At 34.7% G+C, this 21,101-nt stretch overlaps 1 protein-coding gene across 1 annotated transcript; it reads left to right on the top strand.

Moving 5' to 3' along the window:
- Positions 1-19,351: 19,351 nt before the first annotated feature.
- Positions 19,352-19,978, top strand: LOC141668696 (protein METHYLENE BLUE SENSITIVITY 1-like). Its single transcript, XM_074475679.1, has one exon. It carries the CDS (start codon positions 19,378-19,380, stop codon positions 19,774-19,776), a length of 399 nt encoding a protein of 132 aa, XP_074331780.1. The 5' UTR covers positions 19,352-19,377; the 3' UTR covers positions 19,777-19,978.
- The last annotated feature ends 1,123 nt before the right edge of the window (positions 19,979-21,101 follow it).

Genomic DNA, 21,101 nt, shown 5'->3' with positions numbered 1-21,101 from the left:
GAAAGAAAATTTCCTTACCTCTATTGGCCAATGGCATTGTGAGCCTAGTGCTGAGTTCTTCTTGGATCAATAGCCCCACATTAAGGTGCTTGTTGTAAGTCATGGAGAACACCAGATTTTGAACCACACTGGATATATTGTCATACCCAGTCTTCCTGCAGGTGAAGGCACTAAAAATTGAGTTAAACAGAAACAACCATTCCCTCCTGGGATGCTTCTTTTTTAAACTGGCAAGGTTGATCTTCTCATTATAGTTTATGAAGTCCATAAACTCATCCATCTTCTATTGAGTTGGTACCTCCACCATGTTGTCTGTAGAGATGCTCAATGCTTTGTTGACATCATTAACTGGCATTGTTAGGAAATGAATAACAGACAGAGGGGGGTGACTATGTTTTACTGTTTTTATACTTTTTTGAGCTTTTTATGGTTGAACAAAGTAAATTAAATCTTGTAGTGAAATGTGTTACTACAGAAATTAAACATGCAATAATAAAGAACACAGATCTTTCAAAACTCACTTAATTTTATATTAAAATTAAGAATGTTTTGCTACAAAATTTCTAGGCTCTTTGTTAATAAAGAGCTTAGCTTCTTCTTGAGAGTATTACAAGATTTTATATCTTAATTGTTTTCACTGACTAAAGGACAAGTGTTAACTTTATAATTTAGTTAACTGCTGGTTTACACAGTGTGCAATAAGACATACTATTAACTTTAGTAAACTGTCACTTGTCATTTCCATTTTAGGAAAAGTGTATCTTCTATTTCTGGCTTAGCATATCTTAGCACCCTGTGTTTACTTTGATCTTCCTTTGTCAGTTAATCTTCACCATTGATCTTGCACATCCTTCAAGCTGCTTTTTGTAGACTTGTCAATCCAATTGTTTCGATTGTTTGTTGATTGTAAATCTTGGATATTGAACTGGTCTGCAAATTATACTTTGAGATTTTACCTCGAGATCTCCAGTTTGGTCTATCGAGAACTTGACATCTCGATAAGTATATTGGCTTATCGAGATCTCTTGTACTCCATAGTAAATTTGACTTGTAGAGGTCTCTGACTTCTCTATAGGAGAATTTGGCTTGTCGAGATCTCTAATCTTCATAGCTTCACTTTGACTTATCGATATCTCTAAGTTCTCTAGTGGCTTATTGACTTATCGATAACTCAGAGTTCTCTAGTCAAATTTGACTTGTCGATAACTCAGAGTTTTCTAGTGAATTTTGGTTTATCGATATCTCTGAGTTCGCTAGTGGAATTTGACTTATCGATAACTCAGAATTCTCTAATGAATGTTGACTTGTCGATAACTCTGAGTTCTCTAGTGAAGAAATGACTTGTCGATATCTCCAATCTTCATGTCTTTAATTTGGCTTGTCGATATCTCTCTGAGTTCTCTAGTAGCTTTCCTGACTTCTCGATAAGTCATTTAGAGTTCTCGAGTGACTTCTCTATAACACTTAATCTGTGAATTGTAGAGATCTTGACTTAAAATATTTTTATCCAAACAGATTTATTCAACTCCAAACTTCTTCATAATTCTTCTGAGGCATGATCTTCTTAATCTTCTTCCAGATAGAATCCTTAGGCTTGATACTGTTTAAACAAAAAGACTCTAGTCTGCGCTTTTACATTTTTACAGACTTTAAATGTTACAAGTATAAATGCAAACTAAGATTACAATATAACTTACTTAGGGTTGTCAATTTGACTTAGTCTTGTTAAAGTACAGGCATGTCTTGCACAACAATCTCCCCCAATTTGTGAGAAGATTGCTTAACACAAATTCATGCCTGTTAACAAGACTAATCCCAAGTTAAAAAATGGAAAATAAAATTAATACATAAAGCTTGATATAATTACAACTTTTATACATTAGGAGATTTACAGAGTTTAATGGTTACAAGTATCAGGTAAAGACAGAGTATCAAGTTCTTCTATAATAGGTGTTCCACTTAGAGCTTCTTCAAGTTTTTGTCTTGCAACCTTTGGATAACAATTGTCTAGTAAATCAATCCTAAATCTTGAGAATCCACCAGCTTTAATATTTAGAAATTTCCCATCTTTAGATATTCTACTCATTCCTTTAGCCTTGAGCTCTTCTGATCTCTTTATGAACATCTCTATTTCTTCATCATAATTCCTCACCCTATCTTCAGATTCAGCCTCATTTCTTTTTCTTGTTTCCTCCCTTGTAACCAACCATTCATCTAAACTGATCTTCATGCCCTTGAAGCAGTATCCTTATCCTTTAGCAAACTTATCATTCTCTTAATTTCCGTGAGAGAAAGAAAATCCATTAAATCACTGCCAAGGAAGGTGAAGGACCCATCTTCATAGAAAATTCTAAATTCCCTAAGAGATACAACCCAAACTCTGACTATTTCCTCATCAAGTTATTGAAAATGATCTTCATCTGAGATGCACCAATTCAAAGGTAGAAAGTCAGATTGCTTGAAATAGTTCAAGATGGCCCTTTCAGTGACTTCTCCTTTCTTTATAAGCTTGGCTTTCTTAGGCTTTCTCCCAACAGATTTGAGATTGACTCTTAGTGAAGGCTTGGCTAAAGGTACGGTTGTGATTTTCTTGAGACTTGTCTAGCTTGTGGTGATTGGAATTTTTAGGAAAGAGTTAGCTGTTTGTTTGTATAGAAATTTTGGTTTAGAGGTTAGAAGTGTTTTGTTGATTGAGGTTGTTGGCACATAAGTTTTGGCTAGAGGTTGAGCTAGAGCTGTTTGGATTTTTAGGGTTTATTGTGGTTCTGAACCATCATATCTTCTCTTACTCCTTCTCTCACTTGCTATCTTCTTCTCATCATTTTTCTTATCATCCTCCTTCTTCTTCTCTCAATGGATTAGTGGATTGACTTGGATTTGAGCCAGAATGATTTTGATCATCTTTCTTCTGCTCATCAACATCCAAATTATCCTTGTTGATTTGAGTTTTAGCCAAGTTGGCTTTAGCATCACTCAGATATCTTTTCAATAGCTTGATCATCTCCTCATCTTCAAAAGTCTTGTTCTTCTTTGATTTTAAATCAGTTTCCAGAATCATGATAAGCTTCTTGTTGTCCATGACACTGTTTAGGAATTTGGAAGTGTTTGGTGGTAGGACAGATGTATGCAACTCCCTTGCTAGGCTGTAGATAAGCATCTGGAAAAGCAGCCACTTGTGCATTCTTCAATTCTGTTAGCAAGAGAGTGTCTTCATGAATAACCACTATGACTTTGTTTATTAGAAAGTTTAAATCAGATGTCCTCCTATAGATAAGATAATTGAGGGACTTATGCATACACTTGTCTACCCCTGAGTCAATTATGTTGACCACTATCCTTCTTTCCTGAAAGTTGTCTTTTGTTACCAAGATCACCCTTATTGAATTTATTGTCATGTCCAAGGCTTTCTTATAAGTGAAGAAATTGTCATTTAGGGAAGCCCTTAGTGCCTTAAGTAGTTCATCAAATTCCTTGCTTAGACTAGGTCCCTCAGCTGCTTTAATAAGCCTCTCCATGCCAATGTCAATTTCTTGAGTTTCTCTCTGTTTAGAAGCTTGGACAGTTTGAGTTGAAAATCTTGATTTTGCTAGACTAGCCTCTATCTCCCCCTTAGTCTTGTTGGCAGGCATGAGGAGGGGAGTAGAAATTTCAGGCCTTATCTGTTCTGGAAGTGATGGTAGAGGAATGTTGAGCTTGCCCATGATGGCTCCCAAAGCAATAGAGTTTTGCATTTGAAGGTGCTTATGAGAGTCCACTAGGGTCTTTATATATGTCTACTGACTTTTGACTAAAGAAGTCAAAGCTTGAACTTGAGTGTTGAGAGAAGCATTGGAGTTTTCCAAAGAAGCTACTTGAGTCTTGAGTGCTTGAATGTCTGAAGAAGAGGAGCTTGTAACAGAGATAGCAGTGGATTGACCAAAAGTAGCTGGCACAAATTTATGAATATCATCCATGACCAGAGGTGAAGGAGTGTATCTTGTAGTGTGCATTTGATCCAACTTCAACCTGGTGTCATTGGTTTTACTGATATGATATTGAACAACTTTGTGCAAGGCTACAAATGATTCCTTGAGTTGATTTACACTCTTATCAATCCCACTGAGATCATACCTAGACATCTTGATCTCAGTTTGAGAAGGGATGATTTGGTGCATCTTTTCTCTGACCATCTTCATTACTTTGTCTTGATGACCATTCAATGTTATTTGTAGAGCTTTTCCAAAGTTGTGGAAAGCCTTGATTTGAGCCTTGTAGACCTCATTGATGGCATCATATACTTCTCGTGGAGTGAGGGATCTGGCATTGCTTCCCAAGATTGTAATGTACTCCTCCTTGAATTTTGCTAATACTACATCCATCTCAATTGTGACTTCCTTGTCCAATCAAGCATCACAGTTAGCATCCTGACCAGCTTCATCAATAATCTTTGCTTGATTTTCTTCCACATCAGCCTGGTAGGAGAGTATGATAGCTTGGTAGTCTTGATTGGACATATTTGATGTGAGTAGCTGCTGTGATATTTGAGTCAGGCCACCAAGTTGATCAACCCTAAGATCTTCAATTATAGATGGTTGATTTTTAGTGTCTAGGAGCCATTAAGAGATGAGGTGTAATTGAGAGGTAGAAGGTTGAGCATCAGAACCACCTGTGACTGAAGTCACAGTTTGACTCACAAATTACTCTGTGGTTTTGACAAGTTGTTATTCCTCACATAGAGTGGGAACCTCCAATTGAATTGGAGGGGATTTGACTGGGTTACTTTCATGTGCACCAGTCTCAAACCCTTGTGCTTCTTGCAAAGCACTGTCACTTGAAAGTGATAAACTTGCCTCCCCCATAGTAGGATTATTGGCAATTATACTCATAACATCAACTTCCAAAGCAATTTCTGCTAGGGTTTTGAGGGGAGTTGTTCCTACATGAGGAACCTCCAATTGAATTGGAGAGGATTTAGATAGCTCCCCCTCAGGAGTACTACCCTCAAATCTTATAGTCTGTGAAGACTGATTTGCACATGAAGGTTCATTTGAGACATCCATGGAGTCTTTAGTAAAAACTGATGAATCCCCCATGTGTTTGATGGTGTCATCAAGGTCTACCCCAGCTAGTAGCCTCTCACCATCTAAATGTAGTGTCTGGGTGGTGAGCAAGATTTCTTGAACCAAGTCACTTGATTTAGCTTGCACTTGAGAAATGGATTCAAGTGATGTAGGTAGGGAAGAAATTTGAGAGATTAGAAGGTGTTACTCAGATGTGAGTGTTGGCAGCTCCCCCTAAATGGATGAGAGAGCTTCAAAAAATGTGCTCTCACTATGTGTGCCATCCTTATTTCTCCTACCATACACTTAAATTGCTTCAGGTGCAGGCTGTGCAGACTTTGTACAAGGTACATTGGGATGAATGCTCTTTTCAATAGACACACCCTGTTGAGAGGATATATCTAGAGTCTCTTTAGTCCCCATTTTTACAACTGCATCCTGTTGGGAGGATACAGAGGTGGCTTGAGTGGTCAGCTCAAATTTCTTACTCCTCTTTGATCTTTTGACCAAGGATGACTCAGCTTCTATTTGATTCTCACTACTCTCAGTTATAACTGCTAAGGTTACCCCCTTTCTCTTCTTTTTACTCACCTCAACCTTTTGAGAAGATGAGGTGGTTGGTTTCCTAGATTCTACAGGTGTTGAAGGAATAGGCTCAACATGGGTAGGTTCCTATGTTTGTGCTTCCACAGGCTCATGAACCATTATTGCACTAGGTTGACTTGCACTAGTTCTCATGTCTGGCATAGAATAAGGGTAAGTCTTAAATCTTTCAATCATGAAAGGTGTTAACTTAAGACTTACTGGAACCTTATTCTTAGTAAGAAGTGATCCAAATAAAATTTTGGATACTTGCTTACAGTTTCCAATTAGTGTCTTGTTTACACCTTCTAGCATATGTATGTCATTAACTTTATAATTTAAAGCTGACATAATAAATCTTGGCAGAAAAATCTCCTTATCTCTTGACTCCAATGGCATTGTAAGTCTGGTGCTCAGCTCCTCCAGTATGTAGTGTGGCGCCCTCCAAACCCGGGTCAGAAGTTTGGGGTCCACACACACACACACACATCTTATTTATAACCTGCTTATAACAATAATAGAAATAATAATAATAATATGCAGTGACCCTACTTACCAATTACTACGAACCGCAACAGGTTAAAGTATGCACACAAGCCAACCATACTTACCTATATTACAAACGTTCAAATCCCAACTATTCAAACTCAAAACTGAGTAATAAACATTATTACAAACTTTTACAAACTTATATTATCCCAAAAGAAGCCTACTAGCTCAACTCGATCAACCTGAACCCCTAGCTCTCGCGCTGGACTGGGGATCCTCGGTACCAACCAGTTCCTTCTTAACTGGAAAAGAACATAAACAATATCACACAAATGAGCTAACTAGCTCAGCAAGTCACAATGACAAAACTAAGAATAATGATCATCAGGTGAAAATGATTATGGTATCAAGTGAACAATATATTATGATTTAGAATTGGATATTATATTTTCATTTTAAAAACCAAGGTTAGGCTGCTGATCAGTCACGCACTAACCCCGAGCAAAGCACACAACACTGCTCTACTATTGGATCCAAGGCACACATTGGCCTAACTTGACCATCATATGGTCTGACCACGAATCTGGTCCACAATTTTATAAAAACAATCCAATTCTAACATAATAACAGAATAAACAATGTAAAGCAATAACTAGAATCATAAATAACATTGGATGTTCAATAATGAAATGGTTTCAATCTTCATAGGGATCAATATGGCATTTTCAAAGCTTGGCTGTTAGGTAATGAAAGAATTGGATAACAAAGGAATCAACATTTCAGGGTTCCAATGATTTGGTCTTTCAAAGCATAAGATACAATGGTTTGAATGTGTAAGCAATCTGGTTCAGTGTTTGATATTTAGTTTGTATATATTTGTGGAGTAGTATCGTATATTTGAGGTTCGTATTTGGGTATACAACAATCAATGGTCTAGAAAGAATCAGGTTTACGGCTCAAGATCAATAACTGGAATCAAGGTTTATGGTTCAGTGCTTCAAAGCACTAGCAATATAAAACAGGACTATCAATCACTACAATATCTCGGGAAAGTTCAGAACACCTGCCTGGTACTAGCTTACTATACTACACTCGCTTTCAATCACCACTATCTTACTCCTCGACTACCTGTTTTCCTTTTCTACGCCTTACCTCTTTTGCTCACATATCATAAGCATCTATCAATATTTAACTTATACGATTCTATTCAAAACATACTTCTATCTACCCCTCATTTCTCCCAAATTCGATTAACGGATTGAAAGTTACGCAATAAACAAGTAAACATCGAATATATAGACCGACAATTAACCAACAAGTCACATATAGCACATAACACGTCACATAATCAATGATATAACATTTATAAAGAAATCTCGGGTCATAAAAAGGCTTCCGGGTACTTAAAATAATTTTTAAAACATTTTTCGGAATTAAAACGGGTTGTTGGATCAATATTGGAATAATAAACAGGGTTCAGCTGGCCAATTCTGGCTTCTAAATAATTTTATAATAATTATCGAGCTTTGAAAATAATTTAAAATAATATTTTAAAGCTCGAAACTATTTTTCAGAATTTTTAAATCATTTTTAAGTAATTAAATCTAATTGAATAATTAATTAAAATCAATTAATAATTAATTAAATCAATTAATCAATCAATTTTCGAATAATTGACTAATTAATCAATTAAAAATTAACTAAAATTAATTACCTAATTAATTCAGATTTATTTTTGAATTAAAAATAATTTTTGGAATTAAAATAATAATTTTTAGAATTTTCAAAAATTAAAATCGAATTTTTATAATAAAAATAAATAGGAAATATGATTTTTGAATATTTTTAAAACAGGAATCCTAAATTTGCAAACTCTGGAAACTTCAGGGACCAAACTTCATCGTCCCCAAAAGTCCAGGTACCAAACTGCAATTTTACACCCCCGTCGCCGGAAAATACAGGGGTGGTCGGAGAACTCGATTCCGGCACCCTCACCTCACCATCTGCTCCAGATTTATACTACACAACACCAAGAATCTATTTGTGCAATCAAAACACATCAATCATCCCTGTCCTGGCCGGAAATTGGCCAAGAACATCGCCGGTTTCCGGCGAAACATCGAAAACTTAAAAAGACAACTCCCTTCGATTCATTAATCCTCTGTTAACGAGCTATATACCAATCGATTGCAAATTTCATAAGGAACACAATTCACTATAAATCAACAGCTAATAACCCCTAAATAAAAAAGCCCCAAATTTCAATTGAAAATATTCATACGAGTTTATAACCCCTAATTTTAAAATTCGAGAATTAAACCCACTTTTGAGCATATTATTGAACTCCAAATCAGACGTATGACATATGAAAATCATCAGGAAAACAAGCTCTACAACATGCAATCATCAAATCATAAAAACAATCATCCGAACAAAAATTCATATTTTTAATAAAAATAATTCGAAATTAAATAAAAATATAGAAAAATAACCTTGATTTCTGCAGTTCTGAAACTTGAAGTTACTGAAAGAACACCTTAAATCCTCTGTTTTGGTTACTCGAGCGTTCCAAACGGAGATCAATAACACCTTCAATTTGTGGTTTGATTTCAGAAGATTATATGAATATAAGGTTTTTCTCTGGAAAATTATATATTTAACTGGCTGTAAATGATTTTGATACGAAATAAAATACGGTAAAAGACTATTTATAATTACGGAAAATTAGTATCCTGTTGGATCATTCCGGATATAAAACGGTACGTTTATTTATAAAAACTGATCCAAACGGTATCGGTTTTCGGGATAATTATCCAAATCAGTACAATTTGTACTGCGGTCTTGGTCTCAGCGCTTGGTTACACGTATTACGAGGTGATAATTATGATAGTTTAATAAAAAGCTCCCGTTTATCGAAAATACGAGTTTTATTGATTTACCGAAATGAATATTATATCGAAAATGTTGCGCCGGGACCCGCGAAAGACAAACCGTACGCCGGATCGAAAAAGTCAAAACATGGAAAATGCTCGGAATATTACAATTATGTTAGGAAGGAGTTCTCGGAAGAGTTTCGGGTTCTAAAAACGTAACAACGGATGACGTCGGTTAGTTCCCGTTTGTATAAAATAGTTTTTAAATACTCGGAAAAAGATTTTATAAAATTCATATGATTCCTATAAATTCATAAATCATCATAAAAATAGATAGGAAGATATAAAAATTATCTATATTTTATTTTGGACATATAAAAATTAAAATACTCAATTAATAATATTTTTAAGCATCCAAACACATTTAACACCTGACAAATAATTCACAGAATACGCTCGTAAGGGTTGGCTCAGCTTGTTAAAGAGAGGAAAACTATCTTCTTGGTCACAGGTTCGAATCCCAAGGGAGGAGAATTTATGATTATGCCTCCTGAGTCAGAGTCTGTCGCTTAAATGCGGTTTACCTTGGTTCACGTGGTTTGCAGGCTATTGCGTGAGCCCGTAGGGTTTACCCAGTGCGCACCCGAAGGGTAGCGGCTGCGGGTTACCTACGATAAAAAAAAATAAATAAATAATAATTCACAGAATAGATACTGAACACATATAATAATTATTTAATAGCAAAAATAATTACACGATATATCCCGGATATTACATGTAGTGTCCTACATTTATCTGTTTGTTGAAGGCCATTGAGTAGACCAGCTTCTGGACAACACTTGATATGTTGTCAAATCCTGACTTCCTGCAGGTGAATACCCTTATCACATAGTCAAACGGGAATAACCATTCCCTCCTTAGATACTTCTTGTTCATGCTGGCCAGATTAATCCTCTCAGAATAATTGATGAAGTCCATGAATTCATACAGCTCATCCTGAGTTGGAGTCTCCACTAGTTTGTCAGTAGGAATGCCCAAAGCCTTATTGACATCATCCTCAAGAATTTCCACATGTTGTCCCTTAATTGTGCAGTTTATCACTATAGTTGCAACTTGATTCTCATGCATAGCTGTCCTTGTTATTGCTTTGTTCCAGAAATCCCCTAACACATCCAAATATAACACATGATTAGCAGTAAGAGCACCTACAAAGTAGGTCTCATACCAGAACTTGACAAAGCATTGAAAAGCTTCAGGTGCTTGATTTTCATCCAGAAATGCAAGAAAGTTGGTCTCCTTGGGGATGAAGGGTACAATCTTGTTGGCTGCCATTGATATGAGTATGAAGTTTAGTGGGTAAAAGAAATTTATGAGAAAGAAGTGAAAACGAGAGAGAAATCGGTTTTTGGATTGAAAGGCTAGGTCATTTGAGATCTCAAAAGTTGTAAGTATGTATATTTATCAAGATGTCTGAGTATTTATAGTAAAAACAAATGACTTATCGAGAACTCAAAAATAGACGTTTAGTATTTGTCTATCGAGAAGTCATTTTAAGAAAGAACTTACAATCGAGAAGTCATTTTAAATTACTCTTATGTCAAATAAATACCCAGTTTATCCAAAAAATGGACTGAATAAATTACAACTTTTATTTGAATAAACTCAAAATAAAATTAGAATAAATTTTCCAAAAGTATTTTACCAAAATAATTTATTAAGTTAAATTAATTCAGTTCTGAGTTATTGAGAAGTCTAAAAATTATACTTGTAGAGAACTCTGTGAATTAACACTACTAGAGAACTCTACAAGGACTTATCGATAAGTCATAATAAAGCTTATCGAGAAGTCACTCGAGAAGTCAGTGAATTGACTTATCGAGAACTCACTCGAGAAGTCTTAAAATGACTTGTCCATAAGTCAGTTAGACTTATCGAGAACTCAGTTCTCTATATACTTTTGAACATTTTATTTATGCCTTGTGTTAATTCCACATATTAAGAATGTAAATTAACAACCGAGCAGTTTACTTAGAATTTGAAAAATTCCAAGCTAAAATTTTTATTTTGAAAAATAAATATGCAGAGTTTTCTGAAATATTTATAATTCATCTTTCAATTAATTTCCACTTAAATCAAATTAATTTTGATTTATTAGAAATTAATTTGTTACAACATATTAGCTGAGTTCTTGCCTTCGGATGAAGAATTAAGCATTCCAATTTCACCTACAAGTCTAGTGAAAGTTGCTTCATCCAAAGGTTTAGTAAAAATGTGAGCTAATTGTTTTTCTGTTGGAACAAAAATGAGCTCAATGGTACCATTTGTAGCATGTTCTCTAATAAAATGGTACCTTACATCAATGTGCTTTGTTCTAGAATGATTAACTGGATTAGCCACTATAGATACATCACTAGTATTGTCACACGTGATAGGAATTTTGTGTAACACTAGGCCATAATTCATTAGCTTATTTCTAATCCAAAGCACTTGAGCACAATAACTTCCGGCAGTTATGTATTCAGTCTCTGCTGTAGAAGTTGATACAGATTATTGTTTCTTGCTATACCAGGATACAAGTCTTTGTCCAAGAAATTGACAGCTTCCACTAGTACTCTTTCTGTCAACCCTGCATCCAGCAAAGTCTGCATCTGTATAACCAACAGCTTCAAAACCAGTTCCCTTAGGATACCATAATTCCAAGTTTGGAGTCCCCTTTAAATATCTAAAAATCCTCTTTATAGCCATCAAATGTGATTTTTTTGGATTGGCTTGAAATCTTGCACATAGATATGTTACAAACATGATATCTGGTCTACTTGCAGTTAAGTAAAGCAATGATCCAATCATTCCTCTATAACTTGAAATATCTACAATCTTGCTTTTTACATCTTCATCCAACTTTGTTGCTGTAGACATAGGTGTAGAAGCAGGTGAACAATCAACCATACCAAACTTTTTCAATAAGTCCTTGACATACTTAGTTTGGATGATGAAGATCCCATCACTTCTTTGACTGACTTGTAGTCCAAGAAAGTAACTTAATTCCCCCATCATACTCATTTCATATTCACTCTGCATAAGCTTAGAAAATCTTTGGCAAAGCTTTTCATTTGTAGAACCAAAGATGATATTATCCACATAGATCTGAACTAGGATCATATCTTCCCCATGTTTCTTGTAGAAGAGAGTCTTGTCTATAGTACCTCTAGTAAAACTATGTTTCAGTAGGAATTCTGATAATGTATCATACCAAGCTCTAGGTGCCTGCGTTAGTCCATATAGAGCCTTGAGTAATTTGAACACAAAATTTGGAAATTCTGGATCTTCAAAGCCAGGTGGTTGTTGCACATAAACTTCTTCTTTAACTCACCATTTAGGAAGGAACTCTTGACATCCATTTGATACACTTTAAAGTTTGAATGTGCAGCAAATGCTAGAAAAATCCTTATTACTTCAAGTCTTGCAACTGGAGCAAAAGTTTCATCATAATCAATTCCTTCTTCTTGTGAGTAGCCTTTTACAACCAACCTTGCTTTGTTTCTGGTAACTATACCATTTTCATTCATCTTATTCTTGAACACCCATTTTGTTCCAATAATGTTTCTATTCTTTGGTGCAGTAACTAACTCCCAAACTTTGTTTCTTTCAAACTGATTAAGCCCCTCTTGCATTGCAGATATCCAATCAGGGTCCATTAGAGCTTCTTCAGTTTTCTTGGGTTCTATTGAAGATAAAAAGTATGCATGTAGGCACTCATTAGCAGTTGCACTTCTAATCCTCACACCAGCAGTAGGATCACCAATAATTGCTTCTCTAGAGTGACTTATATCACACTTCCTTGTATGAGTTTGTTGACTTGTGTCTTCATCATTTTCTTCATTATTGGTATTACTGCTAGATTCTTCTTCTCTTTCCCCCCCTGAGTTTGTGCTATCAAATTCAGGTATTTGAGATGAGCTTCTATTCCCATGACTTTCATGTTCAGTAATCTCTTCATTTAACATCTGTTGTACATTGACTTCATCTTCACCATCAGAATCACTATCAATATTGAGATTTTCAAATGCAAGGGCTTCAACTTCATTTTCATTAAGGCAATCCAAGTCTGGACACTTGTCATCATCAAAAGTTACATCTGTGATTTCCATAATCTTCTTTTGATCTATCACATAGTGTAGGCATTTTTCTGCAATGAATATCCCAGAAAAATTGCTTCAAAAAATTGAGTCAAATTTTCCCACATATTCAGAGTTGTCTTTCAAAATATAACACTTGCTTCCAAACACATGAGGATGCTTTACAATAGGCTTTCTCTTAGACGTGATTGAGTAAGGTGATTTTCCATGTGCCTTATTAATGAGGTATATGTTCTGAGTGTAACATGCAGTGTTAACAGCCTCTTCCCAGAAACGTGTTGACAACTTGGCATCTTGCAACATTGTTCTAACAGCTTCAACTAATGTTTTGTTCTTCCTTTCAACTACTCCATTTTGTTGAGGTGTTCTAGCTGCTGAGAATTCTTGAACAATGCCTTCACTTTTGCAGAATTCACTCAATATTGCATTTCTGAATTCTGTTCCATTATCACTTATCAATATTTTTACACAATTGTGATCTTCAACCTGTTTTTCTATCTTCTTGATGTGCTCAATTATGATGTGTGGAGTTTCATCTTTAGAGTGCATGAACTCTACCCAAGTGTATCTTGAGAAATCATCCACCATCACAAGTGCATATTTGTTCCTTGAAATTGATAAGACATTTACTGGCCCAAACAAGTCCATCTGAATAAGTTGCAGTGGTGCACTTATAGAATTCACAGTTTTTGACTTGTGACTTGATCTTTTCATTTTTCCTTCCTAACAAGCTTCACAAATTTTAACTTGAGCAAACTCCAGTTTATGCATCTCTCTTACTAACTCCTTTTTGACCAAGGTGTTAATTGCCTTGAAATTCAAGTGAGACAACTTCTTATACCATAGCCTGCTTTGTTCTTCTGATGCCTTGGTGTAGAAGCAACAAATTTCATCCTTATTTATTGAGTCTAAGTGTGTAACAAAAAAGCTTCCTTTCCTTGCTTCTTTCAAAGCAACTTCACTAGTTTTCTTGCTGATAAAAGTGCATTCTTCTTTGTTGAATAAAACTTTAAAACCTTTATCTACAGATTGGCTAACACTGAGAAGATTCACTTCAAGACCAGCTACCAGTGCTACATCATCAATGACAATATTTTTAAAAACAATCTTGCCATATCCCATTGTGAATCATTTGTTGTTGTCTCCAAAGGTCACCAAGGGGCCAGCCTTCTCCTCAAACTATGATAGCAGGGCTCTATCACCTGTCATATGTCTGGAACACCCACTGTCAATGATCCATATGACCTTCTTCACTTTTCCCTGCATACAATGAGTTTTTAAGTGTGTTTAACAACCCAAACAGTGTTGGGTACTTTCTTCTTGTTAACTGATTTAGCAGAAGTAGAATGAGTTGCTTCAGATAAAATAGAATTCAATGACTGTTGTGCATTTTCCCTATCTGATGTAGACCCAATTTTTGTTTCTTTAAGGTCTACTATCAGTTTGTGGCAACTCTTCATCACTTTCAAGTTGCAAGGGATACAGTCAAACTTGTCACAGAATGAGTAGGGATCATTTGCATCTACTTCATTGTATTTGCAGGCTCCTTCAACTGGCTAGCTAACAACCTTTTTACAAAGGTGAGTTAGATGATTTATAGAGCCACATTTTTCACACTTCTTTCTTGGAGCATCTACAACATAAGCAAAATTATTGCTTTTGTTTATCCTAATTTTCCCATTTCTATTTTTCTTCTTCTTTCTTGCATCTTCAGTCTTGGTTTCTTTGACAATTATCTGGGAACTTTGATTATCCATGAGCTTCTCTTCAGATTTGGAAGAAGGAGTTGCTTCTGCATTTTTCTTCTCTTTATCTTCATCAACAATTTCTTGCTTGATAATCAACTCTTCTTCACTGAATTTGACCTCACATGCCTTGAACATAGGTGAATCAACCTTTTTCAGGATGGTTGGAACATTTTCAGTTTTTGTTGCTTTCCCTTTGTCACCTATATTCTTCTTCTTGCTGTTCAAGGCATCATAGTCAAGACCAATAGCAATGTTTGCACATGGCTTCTTTTTCTCATAGTACTGTCCAATTAACTCAGAAGCATTCTTGAAGGATTTCAATTTAACTTCATTCTTTTTCAGCTTCTCCCTTAGCACTGCTTCAATTTCACTTGTACACTTGAGCTTGTTCTTTAGATATGCCTTTTCTTGTCTTATAGTTTCAAGCTCCACCAACAACAATTCAGCTTCTTATTTCTCACTTTCAAGCTTCTCATTTATCTTTGTCAGTCTGCTAACTTCATTAGCTGCAACCATACTCGTATGTTTGTGAAACATTTATGTACTCATCTTTTCTACAGTTTCCTTATATTGACTCACATTTAAATCAATGGTAGTGAGAGTTGGTACCTGTAATTTTGATGAGGATGATTCTCCTTGCTCCAAGGCCATTAAAGCATAATTTCCAACTTCCTCATCTTCATCATAATCAGAATCATCCCAACTTTTTCCCTTTGCAATATAAGCTTTGCTTTGTTGTTTCTTCAGAAGAGCTTCATACTTTGCTTCCAGTTCAAGATAAGATTTGTCTTTCCTTGCTTTCTTGGGTTTCCTGCATTCTGTAGCAAAATGGCCTAGTTCATCACAGTTGAAGCACCTTATCTTTGATCTGTCAACGGATCCAGTTTTGTAACCATTTTTGCTATCAGATGTGTACTTCCCATTTCCTTTCCAACTGCTGTCTTTGTTGAAGGACTGTCCTTTACCCTTGAAGAACCTTGGCTTCTTTACTCTAATGTTAGAGAACTTTCTTGCCAGATAGGCCATTGACTGATCAAGCTTATCAAGTTCATCCAAGATGTAGAACTCATCTTCTTCCAATTCCAGAATGACCTGTTCTTGTGAATCATTTGTTCTTTGCTCACTTGTTGAGGCAGCTGGAGTCTGGGATCTTGGCTCATCATTAAAGGTCTGGATTTCATTGACAATTAGGGAACTTGAACCATCTACAACATGCCCTTGACCAGACTTTAATGATTTCCTTTGAATCATTTCTAGTTCATATGTTTTCAAGATTCCATACAGGATTTCCAAAGTTATTCTGCTCAAGTCTCTCCCTTCCCTGATTGCTGAGATTTTCTATTTTAAATGATCAGGGAGAGTAAGCAAGAACTTCAGGTTCACCTCTTTAGCTTCATAGTATTTGTCATGGAGTTACAAGTAATTTATCAGCTTATTGAACCTTTCAAACACATCAGTTATACTTTCTTTTGGCTTGGCCATGAAACCCTCATATTGTGAAATCAGTATCCTTCTTTGATTAGATCTAACTTACTCAGTTCCCTCACAGAGTATTTCAATCTTTTCCCAGATTTGTTTGGCAGTGTCACAGTTAACAATGTTGTTGTACATTACATTGTCAAGTGACTCTATTAACTGCAAGTCACTATCCAGGGAAACTTTCTCCTTTTTAGGCTCAGTGTACTCAGAAGGGTCTTTTAGAGCATAATGAGCTGGAATGACCATATCACCATCTGTTGATTCTTCAACTCTAACTATAGGAGTGAATTATTTACATTTTCCATAAATATAAATAATAATTTAAACACATATATATTTACATATTCGTGATTAATAATATTATTTATCTACTTAATTGCAGCAATAATGAAAGAAGATATATTAAGTACACTATATATATTTGGATAACATTGATAAAACATATTATTCTATAAACATGTTTATTTTTTGCCGAACTTAAATGTTTTCAACTAAGTAATGTTTTCAAAAAAAAATTCATGCAAACTAATACATTTTTACGATGATCAAGTAACGTACGTAGTCGTCAGAATCTCTAATAAAACCCGATCCGATTTAAATTAGAAAAAAACCTGACCCGATCCGACCCGAAAAAAAGCCCGGTTAGGCCCGCCTCGAGAGCCCAAATGGGCCCAAATGGGCTCCAACATTTTCAAAAAGCCCGGCCTAGCCCGACCCGGTCAAAGCCAAAAAAGCCCTGCCCGGTCAAAGCCCTGGCTTTTTAACGTCCAGTCAAAATCCGACTCTGTGGGTCTTTTGTACATCTCTAGTTCAGTGGAGACCAATGTAAATTAGAGACTCTAAGACCCTCATTTTTATTTAAAAATAATCAAAATAATTGATTTGATTGTTGTATGCGTGTATAGTCAACCTTTTTCTCTTATGATGCAACTGACAACTATTTGATGACCTCCAATATCATTTCATTCATTTGTCATCAATCTCAATTATTTTTGTCATACCGGACCGATGATTTTGTATCACACAATTCGCTAACAGATGCATATATTATTATTATTGTTGTTGTTGTTGTTGTTGTTATTGTTGTTGTTGTTGTTGTTGAAAATATATTTATATTTAAACATAATATTCAAACATAAATCTATGTTCAAATTATGTATTTTTTATTATTTTCTGTTACGAGAAGTTATTTTATCTGTGTATAGTCTTTGTTGTAAGGATGAGCTTTTTCGTTATAACCCAAATGAGGCACACACAATTTTAAAACCAATATTTTAATGAAATGTGTACATGTTATATAATTGAAAAATATGGTATGGTGTGACACACACTTTTTTTCAATTTTATATCAGATGACTAATAGATGAATTTTGTAAAAGATGTACTTCAAAGTGTTCAAAATTTTGTTAAATTTCATAATTGTTACTATATAGCATTGAAATTCATTATTTGACAAGATCATGTTTATTGATTACAAAAAAATTGAGTTCAATTATGTTAGTTAACTTAATTTCTTATATCTTGTATGTATGTTTTATGTGTATATGCATGCATATGATATGGTGTGAGACACTATTTTCCAAGTTTGTATCAGATCACTAATAGGTGATTTTTGTAAAAAAAAGTACTTCAAAGTGTTCAAAATTTTGTTAAATTCCATAATTGTTACTGTATAACATTGAAATTCATTATTTGACAAGATCATGTTTATCGATTACGAAAAGAATGAGTTTAATTGTGTTAGTTACCTTAATTTCTTATATCCTATATGTATGATTGTATGTGTATATGTATGCATATGGTATGGAAAGAGACTCACATTTTTTCAATTTTGCATCAAATGACTAATAGATGATTTTTGTAAAATATGTACTTCAAAGTGTTTAAATTTTTTTAAATTCCATAGTTGTTAATGTATGTGATTGAAATTCATTATTTGACAAGATCATGTTTATCGATTACGAAAAAATTGAGTTCAGTTGTGTTAGTTACCTTAATTTCTTATATCTTATATGTATGTTTGTATGTGTATATGCATGCATGTATTTAAATTTTAAATGCGTGAAAATAAGATGTACGATAATTAATTTGACACAAGTACATGTGTATTGTGAACTTATAATAAATGTGTTATACGTATCTAAACAAGAATACGATATTTGTTTTTTGTTCGAATTTAAGTTTCTTCTACTATAAATGGAATAATTAAAATGTGACATACGACATTAAATGCGATAATATATATATATAAATATATTATTAAAATTTTAGTCTCTATTTATAAAATACATATGTAATTATAAGTATAAATATAAGTTCTTATTATACAATAATTAAGTAGTAATAAATATATAATTATTAGTAATTAATGAGCAAAATGTAATTAATATATGTTTTTAAATTTAATATTTATTAGTACATATTTATGAGGGGTAATTAAGTAATTTCAATTGATTAAATTGTCTCAATAAACCTCTTAATTGCTCTATTATATATATAATAGATAAACCAAAAAAGAAAAAAAGAAAAGAAAAGAATAAACTATCAATTAAAAATTTACTACCAAAGTAAAGTCACAAAATTACGATAAAGTTATTGGCCCCAAAATATCACTTTTTGGGGTGCAATGGCCCTCGATGTCACTTTAAAAAAGTTTGGTCCCAAATGTCACTTTAAAACGGAGTCTCGGGGTCTGTTTTTATTTTTTTACGTTTGAATATACAAAACATGGTTTCGTCTTACATTTTTCAATTTTTTTTCTTCTTATGCTAAACATGGTTTGGTAAACCGTTTTCAGCAAAACACACTTCCAATTCACCTTTTTCTATACAAAAACAGCAACTCGGGTTGTATTTTTGAACCGGAAAAAAAAATGGGAGACACATCTCCGTATTTGTTTTATATGAAAAACAGTACCCCAATCTCCGTTTTGAAATAAAATTTGGAAATTTGGGGCCATCGTATACCCCAAATAGTTACATTTGAGGGGATTTTTCAAAATTCATTGTTATAAAATACGAGAATCCCACTAATGAAAACAACAAATTCACACAAACAAACAACTTTGGTTAGGGCTCCAATTCTTCGTACATTTTTCCCCCAAACCCTAATCATGACCGGAAAAGCCAAGCCAAAGAAGCACACCGCCAAAGAGCTCGCCGCCAAGCTCGACGCCGCCACCACCAATCGCGGCGGCGGCAAAGCCGGACAAGCCGATCGCACCGGCCAAGTCAAAGGCGGTCATGCCAAACTCGAATGTCCTCACTGCAAAATCACCGCTCCCGATGTCAAAACTATGCAAATTCATCATGAATCCAAGCATCCCAAGGTTCAATTCGACGAGTCAAAACTCAATAATCTTCACGCTACGGTGCCTGTTGCTGAGTCTTCGATGCCGCGTCCTGGAATTCGTGGAAGCCTTAAGAAGTGAAGATATTTTTAACTAGTTTTTATCGATTATTTATCACAATTGCCGGGTATATGTAGCTTAGAATTGTTATGCTGTGCGAATAATTTGTATGGATTGTGGTTTATGTGTTTGTGATGTGGCGGTGGTTTTCGCGGTGGTTTGTTATGACATGATGCCATGAGTTTATGATGCGATTATGATGATTATTGTGTTTTATGTTTAATTGTGATTTTAGTTTGTTTGTTTGTGTGTGGTGTGTGTGTTTGATGAAGTTTAGGTGTTTTGTTTCTTTTTCTTATGGAATTTAGCTAGTGTTCAACGACCAGCTTGATTTCCCGAAACTATGGGGAATAAAGGTCACATGATTCAGGTGATTGAGAATGCTTAGGTCTTTGCTGATGATTGAGGCTGTTGAATTCAGGTATACGAATTTGGTTTAATTTCATTTCATTTTGAATTATGCGATTTTTCTCATTTTTGTACTCTGTGGAAATATGACAAGTGCGTGTCCTGATATGCAATACATTATTGTAAAATCAGGATTCAAGGTGTTTTTGCCCTGTGTACGGAAACTTTAATATGCGCGTTGGCTAATAGTGTTTGATATTGGTATTGGTTTTTTCATGTAATATCTGATATGAAGTCAACTTAAGACAACTTAAGATGTTAGACATTTTATGGACTGAGTTATAAAATGTTAATTGACAATTATCAAAAAATTTATGTGTTAAAACAGATAATTTGCTCAGTTTTAGTTGTATTTTGGTGACTAAAATTTACACCAAGTTCCAAAAGAAGGCTAAACTGCTAGTTTTGCAATTCAGTGATTGAAGATAAATTTTTAAATGACAAAACAGTGGCTTCTGTAGGATAGGTATTTAGAAAGAGATGTCATGTTTTTCTTTTTTCTTCTCCATACTATTTTCTCCATCCTTTCCTCACTCCACTGCAAAAATCCCTAATCATCATTATCATCTCTCAACCAAACCCATCAAATCACCCAAACCGAGCCTTGTTTTCAGCCAAAACTTTTCTGTATACACCCCTGTTCAACAGGGAGCCGTATGTTTTCCATTTCAAACAAATGCTTGGCCATCAAATTCCATTACTGGAAGTGTAGCCATTTTTTCGAAACACAGCTGTGAAGTTTAGTTAGCCATTTTTTTTTGGAACACAGCTGTGAAATTTAGTCACTAGAACCGAGCGAGCTCGAAAATGAACAAGGACTCGTTGACTGCATATTGCAGCTGAAATATGCCCAGATAATGTAGCATAAATGTTATATCTAAAGCAGAAGGGAGGCGGAACTTAAGAAATAGATACAAGGGTAACCTTAGCATTTTAAT

This window comes from Apium graveolens, chromosome 1 (genome assembly GCF_009905375.1).
Source record: "Apium graveolens cultivar Ventura chromosome 1, ASM990537v1, whole genome shotgun sequence".
NCBI classification, from domain to species: Eukaryota; Viridiplantae; Streptophyta; class Magnoliopsida; order Apiales; family Apiaceae; genus Apium; species Apium graveolens.
The sequence above is the reverse complement of the archived record's forward strand: the minus strand, read 5'-3'. Positions and strand labels throughout refer to the sequence as shown.

What these genes read in the sequence shown, in the direction of transcription:
- LOC141668696 (XM_074475679.1), top strand. Translation starts at nt 19,378, where the DNA reads ATGAAAACAACAAATTCACACAAACAAACAACTTTGGTTAGGGCTCCA.